This window comes from Heterodontus francisci, chromosome X, assembly GCF_036365525.1.
Source record: "Heterodontus francisci isolate sHetFra1 chromosome X, sHetFra1.hap1, whole genome shotgun sequence".
In the NCBI taxonomy this organism is placed as follows: domain Eukaryota; kingdom Metazoa; phylum Chordata; class Chondrichthyes; order Heterodontiformes; family Heterodontidae; genus Heterodontus; species Heterodontus francisci.
Window position 1 is genome coordinate 15,377,719 of NC_090421.1, and position 13,957 is coordinate 15,391,675.

The window sequence follows — 13,957 nt, forward strand, 5'->3', positions numbered from 1 at the left end:
TACTATGGCCACCCAGCCATGTCACCCAATAATATGCCCACCTGACCCTGGCACACGATACAATGTTCACTCGTGCACAGTACCTAACACTGCAGGCTGACAATGGCCTCCTTTCCCTCTCTTCCTTTACTGCTTCCCATGGTTGCATTCCCATGGAGTCACTGAGGTCTCGCCTCGGTGCTGTCCCATTTAATCAGAAGGTACATGATCCCCGTACACCATTGACTAATTCAAAACCCCCCATAGAATTGCGATCACTTCCATGCAAATGCATTAAAATGAGCTGTTCACCAATTTAAATTACAGTCTCACCGCGTAGGGGCGGCAATGCCACCTTGGAGCTTTCCTGCTGCTGACAAAATCTGGAACCGATGTCATGATGTTGAGTTTCCGGACAAGCGTCTCCATCCTAATTTTTCGCCCCCCCCCCCCACCTCCACTCCCGCTCCTGCTGCCCTCACAAAATTCTGCCTGATGTTCAACTCCACAGAAGTAGTTTTTGTTGATGCCATGCTATAAGCCCCATTGAAAATTGTGTAAGCTGTAATGGGCAACATGATGCATTCCATGTGGTCTTCTGCAGTGCAGCTCCTTATTCATTGAGCATTTGTATAAAACAGTGACTGAACCAAGCAAATGATGCAGAGCTCCTTCACTTAAAGCTAGGGGCCTGATTGTTGAGATTTGCATTTTTCTTGCTCTTTTTGATTTTCCAAACAGAACTTTGTGCATTGATTTGTTTCTGCTGCTTGCTGCTTTCTACAATGCAGCACTCCTTTGGTGCACAGGTTCCACAGCAGCATTTGTGCTGCCACTAGTTAGTCCCTGAATTTGGAGGAAGAGAAGTTCCTGTGGAGGGAGGGAGGGAGGAAAGGCAGGTATGCTTACACTTCAGATGCCTGACACCAACCTGCAGACTTCCCAGGAATGTAATCTAACCCAGTTACAAATACTTGGATATGTCAGAAAGGACCTGCATCTACGCTTCAGCAGAGAGGCAGTCACCAAGTTGTACTGAATCCTGGAGTGAAATTATACTGGCGGAGTGGGAGCACCTCCAGAAAAAAAGCCTTGGATTTATATAACACTTTATCACATCTCTGAGCAGTGAATGAAATTGAAGTGCAGTGATTGTAATGTTGGCAAATGTGGCAGGCATTTTGCATGCAGTAATATAAATAACCACTTGATCTGTTGTTTTGTGATGTTGGTTGAAAGAGGAATGTTAACCATTACAGCGGGTTAACGCTCTGCTCTTCAAGTACTGCATGGGATCTTTGACATCCACCTGAACCACCAGAACAGAGAATGAAACTTAGTTTAACATCTCATTTGAAGCTTGGCACCTTCCCCATCATATCTGTTCTCAAACTTTCTTCTTCTTTGGCCTCCTTATCTCGAGAGACAATGGGTAAGCGCCTGGAGGTGGTCAGTGGTGTGTGAAGCAGTGCCTGGAGTGGCTATAAAGGCCAATTCTAGAGTGACAGGCTCTTCCACAGGTGCTGCAGAAAAATTTGTTTGTCGGGGCTGTTACACAGTTGGCTCTTCCCTTGCGCCTCTGTCTTTTTTCCTGCCAACTGCTAAGTCTCTTCGACTCGCCACACTTTAGCCCCGCCTTTATGGCTGCCCGCCAGCTCTGGCGAACGCTGGCAACTGACTCCCACGACTTGTGATCAATGTCGCAGGATTTCATGTCGCGTTTGCAGACGTCTTTAAAGCGGAGACATGGACGGCCGGTGGGTCTGATACCAGTGGCGAGCTCGCTGTACAATGTGTCTTTGGGGATCCTGCCATCTTCCATGCGGCTCACATGGCCAAGCCATCTCAAGCGCCGCTGGCTCAGTAGTGTGTATAAGCTGGGGGTGTTGGCCGCCTCGAGGACTTCTGTGTTGGAGATAGGGTCCTGCCACCTGATGCCAAGTATTCTCCGGAGGCAGCGAAGATGGAATGAATTGAGACGTCGCTCTTGGCTGACATACGTTGTCCAGGCCTCGCTGCCATAGAGCAAGGTACTGAGGACACAGGCTTGATACACTCGGACTTTTGTGTTCCGTGTCAGTGCGCCATTTTCCCACACTCTCTTGGCCAGTCTGGACATAGCAGTGGAAGCCTTTCCCATGCGCTTGTTGATTTCTGCATCTAGAGACAGGTTACTGGCGATAGTTGAGCCTAGGTAGGTGAACTCTTGAACCACTTCCAGAGCGTGGTTGCCAATATTGATGGATGGAGCATTTCTGACGTCCTGCCCCACGATGTTCGTTTTCTTGAGGCTGATGGTTAGGCCAAATTCATTGCAGGCAGCTGCAAACCTGTCGATAAGACTCTGCAGGCACTCTTCAGTGTGAGATGTTAAAGCAGCATCGTCAGCAACGAGGAGTTCCCTGATGAGGACTTTCCGTACTTTGGACTTCGCTCTTAGACAGGCAAGGTTGAACAACCTGCCCCCTGATCTTGTGTGGAGGAAAATTCCTTCTTCCGAGGACTTGAACGCATGTGAAAGCAGTAGGGAGAAGAAAATCCCAAAAAGTGTGGGTGCGAGAACACAGCCCTGTTTCACGCCACTCAGGATAGGAAAGGGGTCTGATGAGGAGCCACCATGTTGAATTGTGCCTTTCATATTGTCATGGAATGAGGTGATGATACTTAGTAGCTTTGGTGGGCATCCAATCTTTTCTAGTAGTCTGAAGAGACCACGTCTGCTGACGAGGTCAAAGGCTTTGGTGAGATCAATGAAAGCAATGTAGAGGGGCATCTGTTGTTCGCGGCATTTCTCCTGTATCTGATGAAGGGAGAACAGCATGTCAACGGTCGATCTCTCTGCACGAAAGCCACACTGTGCCTCAGGGTAGACACGCTCGGCCAGCTTCTGGAGCCTGTTTAGAGCGACTCGAGCAAAGACCTTCCCCACTATGTTGAACAGGGAGATTCCACGGTAGTTGTTGCAGTCACCGCGGTCACCTTTGTTTTTATAGAGGGTGATGATATTGGCATCACGCATGTCCTGAGGTACTGCTCCCTCGTCCCAGCACAGGCATAGCAGTTCATGTAGTGCTGAGAGTATAGCAGGCTTGGCACTCTTGATTATTTCCATCTTTACTTGGCATGAATTATGTCCTCCCTTTTCAAATCCTTCAATTACCACTGATGTGTCCCCTTCCTCTCTTCCCTCCACCCGCCCCCCCCCCCCACCCCCCCACACTCTACAACTGCTTGTTTAGATGCAGGAATTAATATACTTTATTTCCTTAATTTGTATTCCTATTTATATAGGTCCTAAAGCTATCTGTTTACTAATTTTAACAGTGCCTACTTGGTGAGAAATGATGCAATTTCACTCCAATTCCTGCCGCCCTATGCTCTTTTCCCCCAGTCTCACCTTTTCTGAAGATGCTGCTTTCTGCTATGGTACAGTTCCATGAATAGCAACCGCCCAAATGGTCTTCAAGTGCAAGCCTAGACAGCCTGAATTGATGGGTTATTCTACCCAGACCAATATCACAGCTGAGGATGTTGGGAGAAATATTTTCACCCAAAGGGCTATTCGAATATGAATTCTTTCACACAAGTAGATATTGAGGCAAAAACTGTAACATCATTTCATAGAATGGTTACAGCACAGATGGAGGCCATTTGGCCCATCATGTCTGTGCCAGCTCTCTGCTAGAGCAGCTCACCTAGTCTCACTCCCCTGCACTTTCCCCATAACCCTGCAAGTTTTTTCTCTTCAGATAATTGTCCAGTTCTCTTTTGAAAGCCTCAGCTGAACCTGCCTCCACCACACTCTCAGGCAGAGCATTCCAGAGCCTAACCACTCGCTGCACAAAGAAATTTCCCTCATGTCGCTGTTGCTTCTTTTGACAATCACCTTAAATCAGTGTTTTCTGGTTCTCGACCCTTCCGCCAATGGGAGCAGTTTCTCCCTATCTACTCTGTCTAGACCCCTCATGATTTTGAGCACCTCTATCAAATCTCTTCCTAATCTTCTCTTCCCTAAGGAGAACAGCTCCAGCTTCTCCAATCTATCCGTGTAACTCAAGTCCCTCATCCCTGGACCCATTCTTGTAAATCTTTTCTGCACCTACTCCAATGCCTTCACATCCTTCCTAAAGGGTGGTGCCCAGAATTGGACACAATACTCCAGTTGAGGCCAAACCAGTGTTTTACAAAGATCAACCATAATCTCCTTGCTTTTGTACTCTATGCTCCCATTTATAAAGCCCAGGATCCCATATGCCTCATTTTTTTTTTTGGGCCTCCTTATCTCGAGAGACAATGGATACGCGCCTGGAGGTGGTCAGTGGTTTGTGAAGCAGCGCCTGGAGTGGCTATAAAGGCCAATTCTGGAGTGACAGGCTCTTCCACAGGTGCTGCAGAGAAATTTGTTTGTTGGGGCTGTTGCACAGTTGGCTCTCCCCTTGCGCCTCTGTCTTTTTTCCTGCCAACTACTAAGTCTCTTCGACTCGCCACAATTTAGCCCTGTCTTTATGGCTGCCCGCCAGCTCTGGCGAATGCTGGCAACTGACTCCCACGACTTGTGATCAATGTCACACGATTTCACCCTCTATAAAAACAAAGGTGACCGCGGTGACTGCAACAACTACCGTGGAATCTCCCTGCTCAGCATAGTGGGGAAAGTCTTTGCTCGAGTCGCTCTGAACAGGCTCCAGAAGCTGGCCGAGCGCGTCTACCCTGAGGCACAGTGTGGCTTTCGTGCAGAGAGATCGACTATTGACATGCTGTTCTCCCTTCGTCAGATACAGGAGAAATGCCGTGAACAACAGATGCCCCTCTACATTGCTTTCATTGATCTCACCAAAGCCTTTGACCTCGTCAGCAGACGTGGTCTCTTCAGACTACTAGAAAAGATCGGATGTCCACCAAAGCTACTAAGTATCATCACCTCATTCCATGACAATATGAAAGGCACAATTCAACATGGTGGCTCCTCATCAGAGCCCTTTCCTATCCTGAGTGGTGTGAAACAGGGCTGTGTTCTCGCACCCACACTTTTTGGGATTTTCTTCTCCCTGCTGCTTTCACATGCGTTCAAATCCTCTGAAGAAGGAATTTTCCTCCACACAAGATCAGGGGGCAGGTTGTTCAACCTTGCCCGTCTAAGAGCGAAGTCCAAAGTACGGAAAGTCCTCATCAGAGAACTCCTCTTTGCTGACGATGCTGCTTTAACATCTCACACTGAAGAATGCCTGCAGAGTCTCATCGACAGGTTTGCGTCTGCCTGCAATGAATTTGGCCTAACCATCAGCCTCAAGAAAACGAACATCATGGGGCAGGATGTCAGAAATGCTCCATCCATCAATATTGGCGACCACGCTCTGGAAGTGGTTCAAGAGTTCACCTACCTAGGCTCAACTATCACCAGTAACCTGTCTCTAGATGCCTCATTAATAGCAAAGTATATAAAGAGGAAAAATGTAAAGGGGTAGGTGGGGAAGTGTAGGGAACTAGGATTCAAGTAGATTGCCTCAATTGGAAAAACATAGGCCCAGTCGACTTAATAGCCATCACTGTGTTATAATTTTTTTATGAATTTGTCCTCACCTAAAGTCCATATGTGCAGTTCCAGCAAGGGTCACTAGATAGTGAGTGGGAGCCCTAGTCAGCCTTCCTTTTTTTTTTACATACTTCTTATCCTGGGGATTCTGAAGTGAGCCATAGCAATCCCATCATCACCACTCTGGATAAGATTAGCTCATCACACAGACTAGGTATTGAGCCTGGGATTTGATCTGTGTGGCTGAATACATGGATTTTAGTTTTCAGAAGTGTAGAACACCAGACAACAACAATTCGCATTTATATAGCACCTTTAATGTAGCAAAACATCACAAGGCACTTAACAAGAGTATTATCAATAAAAGCACTTTTGACATCAAGCCACAGGAAATATCAGGACCGATGACCAAAAATCTTGGTCAAAGAGGTCGGTTTTAAGGAGCGTCTATAAGGAAGAGAGAGAGGTGGAGAGATGTAGGGAGAGAATTCCAGAGTTTAGGGCTAAGGCAACTGAAAGCATGGCCACCAATGGAGCGATTAAAATAGGGGATACGCAAGAGGCCAGAATTGGGGGAGCGCAGAAATCTTAAAGGCCTTTATGGCTGGAGACAGTTACAAAGATAGGGAGGGGTGAGGCTATGGAGGGATTTGAAAACAAGGATGAAGATTTTAAAATTGATGTGTTGTCAGACCAGGAACCAATGTAGGTCAGCAAGCACAGGGGTATTGGGTAAGAGAGATTTTGAGTGAGTTAAGATACGGGCAGCAGTGTTTTAGATGAACACAGGTTCATGTAGGGTAGAAGATGGGAGGCCGCTAGGAGGGCATTGGAATAGTCAAGTCTAGAAAGGCATGGATGAGGGTTTCAGCAGCAGATGAGCAGAAGCATGGTCAGGGTTGGGCCAGTGTTAGGGAGGTGGAAGTAGGCAATCTTGATGATGGAGCTGATATGTGGTCAGTAGTTCATCTCGGGGTCAAACGCAACAACAAAGTTGCGAACAGTCTGGCTTAGCTTCCGACAGTTGTCAGGGTGAAAACTGTGGTCAGGGAGCGGAGTTTGTGGTGGGGACCAAAAACAGTGGCTTCAGACAATTTAGACAACAGATATAGTACTGTTGTAGCAGAACTTTCATCGTTAGTTGCTGTCAACCATGCATTTTAGATCACAAAAATGTTTATTTTTGAAGTAGTTGAAAGATAAAGGTGAGTACAACAATTTCTTTGTTTCAGTGAGGTGATGTAATGTCCTAATAACATGACATGGCTTTGACATGTTTTGCAACCACGTAAATGTGGTCGAAGCACCCAACACTTTAAGTGGGCTGTTAACTGTATTTCAGACAGAAATATCAGGGGCTGTTGCAATGGAGTAGCAAGGATAATAATCACATTGTATTTTACTCTCTGATCTGCACAGATATGTCTCAGTTAACAACATCACCTTTCCCTAATATGTTTGAGATGCTTCATGATGACAGTGAAAGTTTCAGCACGCTTAAAGATTTCTCCATGCTGCCTCATTTGGCTGACCTAGTCAGTTACAGCATACAGAAAGTTGTTGGCTTTGCAAAGGCCATCCCTGGATTCAGGTATGTTTTTTTTTCTCAGGGGTTCTATGTGATCATTATTACAGTGAATTCTAGATCTGTAGTCAAGGGACCAATAGAGCTATCTGTATCCAATGTCTAGTTAAGAATGTTTGATGTTGCTGGCCAGGTTGGGCCAGGAAAGAATGCCATGCCATTATCCTAAGAAAACTAATAACAAAGCACCATTTTCTCACTACCCTCTCTGAAATCCGATATTGGACCAGTTTATTGACACAAGCCACAAGTTTTGTGGCAAATCCAAGCCACAAGATTATGAACATAAACAGAAAAAAATGGCAAGTATTCGGTATTTTTATTTCCACTAATTAGCATCAAGTTTGCACTATGGACAGGTTTGTATGCTGATTCATTTCTCTGTCACAAAATTATTGTGAGCATCTTGTTAACTCTGTAAAAGTTTTTCTCTATAGTTATACTACGCTAAAGATGCAAATATATAATAGTTTTATGTAAAGTGATCTTGTTTCTTGTGCTCTATTATGTTTTGCAAGGATTAGAGAGGCTTGCAGCAAAAGCAGAATTGTTTTAATGGGAGAATTTTATTTTATAAAGATTGGGAATAGCAAAGTAGTTCCAGCCAGAAAAGTAGTCAATTTCTTGAGTGCATTTAAGGTGTTTTTTTGGAGCAAGATGTTCCAAACTCAACAAAAGAACATTAACATGATCAAGTCTAGAAAGGCATGGATGAGGGTTTCAGCAGCAGATGAGCAGAAGCACGGTCAGGGTTGGGCCAGTGTTAGGGAGGTGGAAGTAGGCTTGATAATATGATTGAATTCAAGGTGAGGACTGAAAAGGACAAATGTAACACAGATATTAAGATTCTAGATTTTGGTATGACTAACTTTAACAGGATGAGACGGAATCCTATGCCAGCAAACTGGTCAAAACCATTATTGGGTAAAACTACAAATGATCAGTGTGAGGTGTTTAAAAATGGATTTCGCTTAATAGTGGACCAGTATATACCTCGAAGGGGCAAGAGTTCTACTTACCAAATAAAACAGCCATGATCAACAATAGAGGTGAGAAATAACATAAAACTAAAGGAAAGGACATACAAAAGTGCAAAGAATAGTGTAGATTCAGGGGCAGAATAGCAAAGGAAGACAAAAAAATTAAGAATGCAAAAAGGAATGCGAAAAGAAACTTGCAAGGGATATCAAGATTAACACAGTTTTCAGATGCTTTAGCCATAATCTTCCAAGTGCTCTTGATTCAGGAATTGTCCCTTTTGATATTGTGGAGAAATTATTGGAATCTATAATTAAGGACAGAGTATGAGCACTTAGAGAAATTTGATCTGATTAGAGAGAGCCAGCATGGATTTGCAATGGGTAGGTCATGTCTAATGAACCTAATTGAATTTTTGAGGAAGTAGCTAAAGTAGTAGACAGAGGATTGTCTATAGATGTAGTTTATGTGGACTTCCAGAAGGCATTGGAAAAGGTTCCACATAAGAAACTATGCTAAAATTAGCCTTTTTGATTATTTTCTGTGCCTGTCTGTGACATTTTAACTATCTATGTACCTGGCCTCCAAGTCTCTTTGGACCTCCACTGTTTCCAGCTTTTCACTATTTAGAAAGTACCCTGTTCTATCTTTTTTAGGTCCAAAATGTATGACCTCACATTTGCCTACATTGAAATCCATTTGCCATAGTTTTGTCCATTCACTTAATCTATCGATATCTCTTTGTGATTTTATGCTTCCATCTACACTGTTTACACTGCCGCCTATCTTTGTGTCATCAGCAAATTTCGATATGTGGCTTTCTATTCTATCATCTAAGTCATTAACAAATACAGTGATTACTTGAGACCCCTACACAGATCCTTGTGGGACACCACTAGTCACATCCTGCCAATTAGAGTACCTGCCCATTATCTCTCATCTCCTGCCACTCAGCCAATTTCTTAACCTAGTCAATAATTTGCCTTCATTTCCATGGGCTTCAACTTTAACTAACAGTCTCTTATAAGGGACTTCCTCAAATGCCTTCTGGAAGTCCATATAAATAACATCCATAGACAATCCCCTGTCCCCTACTTTAGTCAGCTCTTCAAAAAATTCAATCAGATTCATTTGTAATGACCTACCCTTTACAAATCCTTGCTAGCTGTCTCAGATTAGCTGAAAATTTTCAAAGTGTAGTACCTTCTATCCCTGCATCCAAGTCATTAATATAGATTGTAAATAGTTGGGGCTCACGGACCGAACCCTGTGGCACTCCACTAGTTACATCTTGCCAACCAGGAAAGGACCCATTTATCCCGACTCTCTGTTTTCTGTTGGTTAGCCAATCCTCTATCCAAGCTAATAAATTGTCCCTAACCCCATGTGATCTTACCTTGTGTATTAACCTTTTGTGTGGCACCTTATCAAATGCCTTCTGGAAGTCCAGATATACTGCATCTACAGGGTCCCCATTATCCACTTTACTTGTTACATCTTTGAAGAACTCTAGCAAATTAGTCAAACACGATTTACCCTTCATAAAACCATGCTGACTCTGATGGATTGCATTTTGACTTTCTAAATGTCCTGTTATTACTTCCTTAATAATGGATTCTAACAATTTCCCAACGACAGATGTTAAACTAACTGGTCTATAGTTTCCTACTTTATGCCTCTCTCCTTTTTAAAATAAGGGCATTATATTAGCTTTTTTCCAATCCGCTGGAACCTTTCCCGCATCCAGGGAATTTTGGAATATTATAACCAATAGATCCACTATCTCCGCTGCCACTTCCTTTAAGACCCTAGGGTGTAAGCCATCAGGCCCTGGAGACTTGTCGGCCTTCAATCCCAATAGTTTGCTCAGTACTTTTTCCCTACTGATGATGATTGTTCTAAGTTCCTCCCTTTCTATAACCTCTGCATTACTTGTTACTATTGGGATGGTACTAGTGTCCTCCACCGTGAAAACTGAAGTAAAACACTGATTTCTGTGTTCCCCTCTATTAACTCCCCAGTCTCATCCTCCAAGGGACCAACATTCACTTTAGCTACTCTCTTCCCTTTTATATACTTATAGAAGCTTTTGCTATCCGTTTTTATATTTTGCGCCAGTTTTCTTTCATAATTTACCTTTGCTCTTTTTATTACTTTTTTTAGTAACCCTTTGTTGATCTTTAAAAATTTTCCAATCTTCCAGCCTGCCACTGGCCTTTGCAATATGGTATGCCTTAGTTTTTATCTTTATGTTATCCTTAACTTCCTTGCTTAGCCATGGATGTTTTGTCCCCCTCTTACAATCTTCCTTCCTCTCTGGAATATATTTTAGTTGGGAGGAATTGAATATCTCCTTAAACATCTACCACTGCTCATCGACTGTCCTACCCTTTACTCTTCCTGCCCAGTCCGCTAGGGCCAAATCTGTCCTCATGCCTACGTAATTACCTTTGTTTAACTCCAGAACGCTAGTGTGGCACTCCAGTTTCTCGTCCTCAAACTGAATTTGAAATTCTAGCATGCGATGATCACTCTTCCCTATGAGATCATTAATTAATCCCACCTCATTACCCAATACCAAATCTCGAATAGCCTGCTCCCTGGTTGGTTCCACAACATATTGCTCCAAAAAACAATCTGTAATACATTCAATAAACTCTCCCTCGAGGCTGCCCTTGCCAATATGATTAATCCAGTCTATATGCATATTAAAATCACCCAATAATTATCTAATACCTTCTTGAAAGCCGTGATTGAATCTGCCTCCACCACACTCTCAGGCAGTGCATTCCAGATCCTAACTACTCACTGCGTAAAAATCGTTTCCTCATGTCACCGTTGGTTCTTTTGCCAGTCACTTTAAATTGGTATCCTTTGGTTGTACACATATACTCCCAGGCCCCTCTGCTCCTGCACCCCCTTTAGAATTGTATCCTTTATTATATATTGCCATTCTTCATTCTTCCTACCTATCGGTCAACAACTTGAACCTCCCTCAGATAATTCCATCAAGGAAGATTAAGGATTTCTCTCCAAGGTCTGGTCTCTCTTTTGCCCCCTAGAATTACAGTGGTGGTGGCAGCTCACCACCACCTTCTGATGGACAATAAATGCTGGCTTTGCCAGTGACACCCACATCCGATAAATGAATAAGGAAAAACAACTCTGAATCATATGAACCTGGGATCAGACATTTTTCCTTTCCCAGGAATGGATCCATGCCATTGCCCATCATAAAACCTGTGGAATGGTCAGTGACCCTATTGAAGATTTCATGGTTACTAAGTCGTTGGAGGGCCCTTGGAAAGATATACAAACAGGACCTGGGGCATGGCTCTCATCATTGGCCAGTGAAAATATTTACATTGGAAACTGTGGTGTGCTTGGCTGACTTTTCCTGAGCAAAGGCCTTGGCTTCCAAGATCCATTGCACATTCATCAGAAGCTGTGTGGTCCTGAGCATTGGATGACCCTCAAGACTGTAAATGCATCTGTGGTTGCCCTCGCACTAGTATCTCCTTAAGGATTAATGAAATAGGTCACTCCTGGAACTTCAGTGGTGCTGCAATTTGCTCTGGCAATGGTTCTCTTTGCTTTCTTTCCAAAATTCACCAGTTTAATAGCATTGGCAAGGGGTAGAGAGGGCCATGGGAATTGATTTTCATAGTTATGAATAATTTGAAATACCCATTACTCACCAGTTATATTATTTGGCATTGTTGGAAAACTTCAAACCAATGGTCAGTCACCACCTTTGTCAAGGGGGATGCTCTCAAGACCAACATGACTGCCAAATTGGACTGGCTGATGACCTCTATGTTGCAAATCATTCAGCCAAGGTACTCAGCTATAAGACGAACCATAGCGCTGGTTCTGCTCAGCTTCTGCAACTGAAATCATAAACAAGCTGCAGTAACATCCTGTTAGCCGCACATCTACTAAATAGGGTTATGTTACAATAACATCAAAGGGAAGGAGAGCTTTTAGGAGAAAGAGGAGAGCTTTTAAAATCATACTTCAGAGCACTTGAGCTGTTGCAAAGGTGGATTATGATGCACCATGTCATGAACCAGGAGGATCATTGGGGAGATAAAACAAGATCAGTGGATTGCATTCCTCAATGAGGGCATGCAATTATGCAAAAATGGGTCTAAATCATTTTTCCATTGGTTAAAGTCTGTTGTCATTTTATAGTCATTAGAGGTTTTTCTGGGTTAGTGCCAATGACTGACAAGTTTCAGTAAAACTGTGAGGACACACTTGGGGTCTCGTGAGAGCACTATAGCGAGTTAACATTAGCCAGACTGTAATAAGGGGGCATCTGCATGGACATTTCAAAAGCTAATTGAATGTCCTGTGCAGCTAAAAGATCTTAATGAACCATTTCACTGGACAGATGTGGACTCCACATTGCATCTCTTAGCTAATGGTAAATCAGTAAACATGGTGGCATCATAACTGTGTCTGTCCCAGGTGTTTCTGAAAGTATTGTGACTCTTTTTGTAAATGATAATTGAGCTGGTGGATTTGTCTGGGGACCTTGTGTGCTTCAGTTGAATAATGAGATTACCGGTGGGACGTAATTTTTTTTTATTTGTTCATGGATGTGGGCATCACTGGCTAGGACAGCATTTATTGCCCATCCCTACTTGCCCTTGAGAAGGTGGTGGTAAGCCATCTTCTTGAACCGCTATTGACTTTGTAACAATTTGATACAACTGAGTGACTTGCTCGGCCACTTAAGAGGGCATTTAAGAGTCATAGAGAGATCCAGCACTGAAACAGGCCCTTCGGCCCACCGAGTCCGCGCCGACCATCAACCACCCATTTATACTAATCCTGCATTAATCCCATTAATCAGGTGAAGGAAGATTTAGAAATCTAAAAAGAAAAGTCAAGGCAATAGAGCAGTGTAGCGATTTGGGTAAAGACAAGCAGAGTGGGACAGGAAGGGACAGAGAGTCTAATGGTAATCGTGCATCAGTGAATAAGGTCCATGCAAAGAATAGTGGTAAAAAAATTAATTTAAAGGCTCTTTACACAAAGCATTCATAACAAGCTAGGCAACCTAGTGGCACAAGTAGAGATAAATGGGTTTGATATAATCACCATTACAGAGACGTGGTTGCAAGGTGACCAACATTCAGAAATAAATATTCCAAACATTTCAAAAAGACAGGCAGAATGGAAAAGGAGGAGGAGTAGCCCTAATAATAAAGGGTGACATAAGGACAGTAGTAAGAAAGGATCTTGGCTCAAAAGATGAGGAAGTAGAATAAGAATGGGTGGAGATTAGGAATAACAAGGGTCAGAAACACTGGTGGGAGCAGTTTATCGGCCCCCTAACTGTAGTTATACCATTGGACAGCACATTAAGTAAGAAATAATTGAAGCCTTTAGCAAAGGCAATGTAATAATCATGGGGGTCTTTAACCTTCATATAGACTGGACACATCAATTGGCAAAGGTCTGGAAGATGAGTTTGTAGAATGCTTTCATGAACAACTAGGGACAAAGCTACTTTAGATCTAGTATTATGTAATGCGTCAAGGTTAGTTAGTAATCTCATGGTAAAAGGTCCTCTGGGAAAAAGTGATCATAATGCAATCGAATTCTATATTAAGTTTGACAGTGACATATTTGAGTCCAAAGCGAGAATCCTAACAAAGCCATTGGTATAAGGGGAGCACTGGCAAAGTTGATTGGGTAAATAGACTAAAAGATATGGTGGTAAATAAACAGTGGGAAATATTTAAAGCAATGGTTCAAAATGTTCAACAAAAATACAGTCCAATAAACAAAAAGTCAACAAGAAAGATCGATCATGGATACATGGCTTACTAGGGAAGTTAAGGATCATAGATTAAAACATGAGGCTTATA

General features: G+C 43.2%; 1 protein-coding gene across 3 annotated transcripts in view; it reads left to right on the forward strand.

The window, feature by feature from the left end:
* The window catches only part of LOC137358744 (vitamin D3 receptor-like), a 199,181-nt gene that overhangs the window by 145,899 nt on the left and 39,325 nt on the right, over positions 1–13,957 (forward strand). For all 3 annotated transcript variants that reach the window (XM_068025042.1, XM_068025040.1, XM_068025041.1), the window contains one exon: positions 6,932–7,103. In XM_068025042.1, coding sequence (XP_067881143.1) covers positions 6,932–7,103 — 172 coding nt within the window. The remainder of the gene's footprint in view (positions 1–6,931; positions 7,104–13,957) is intronic.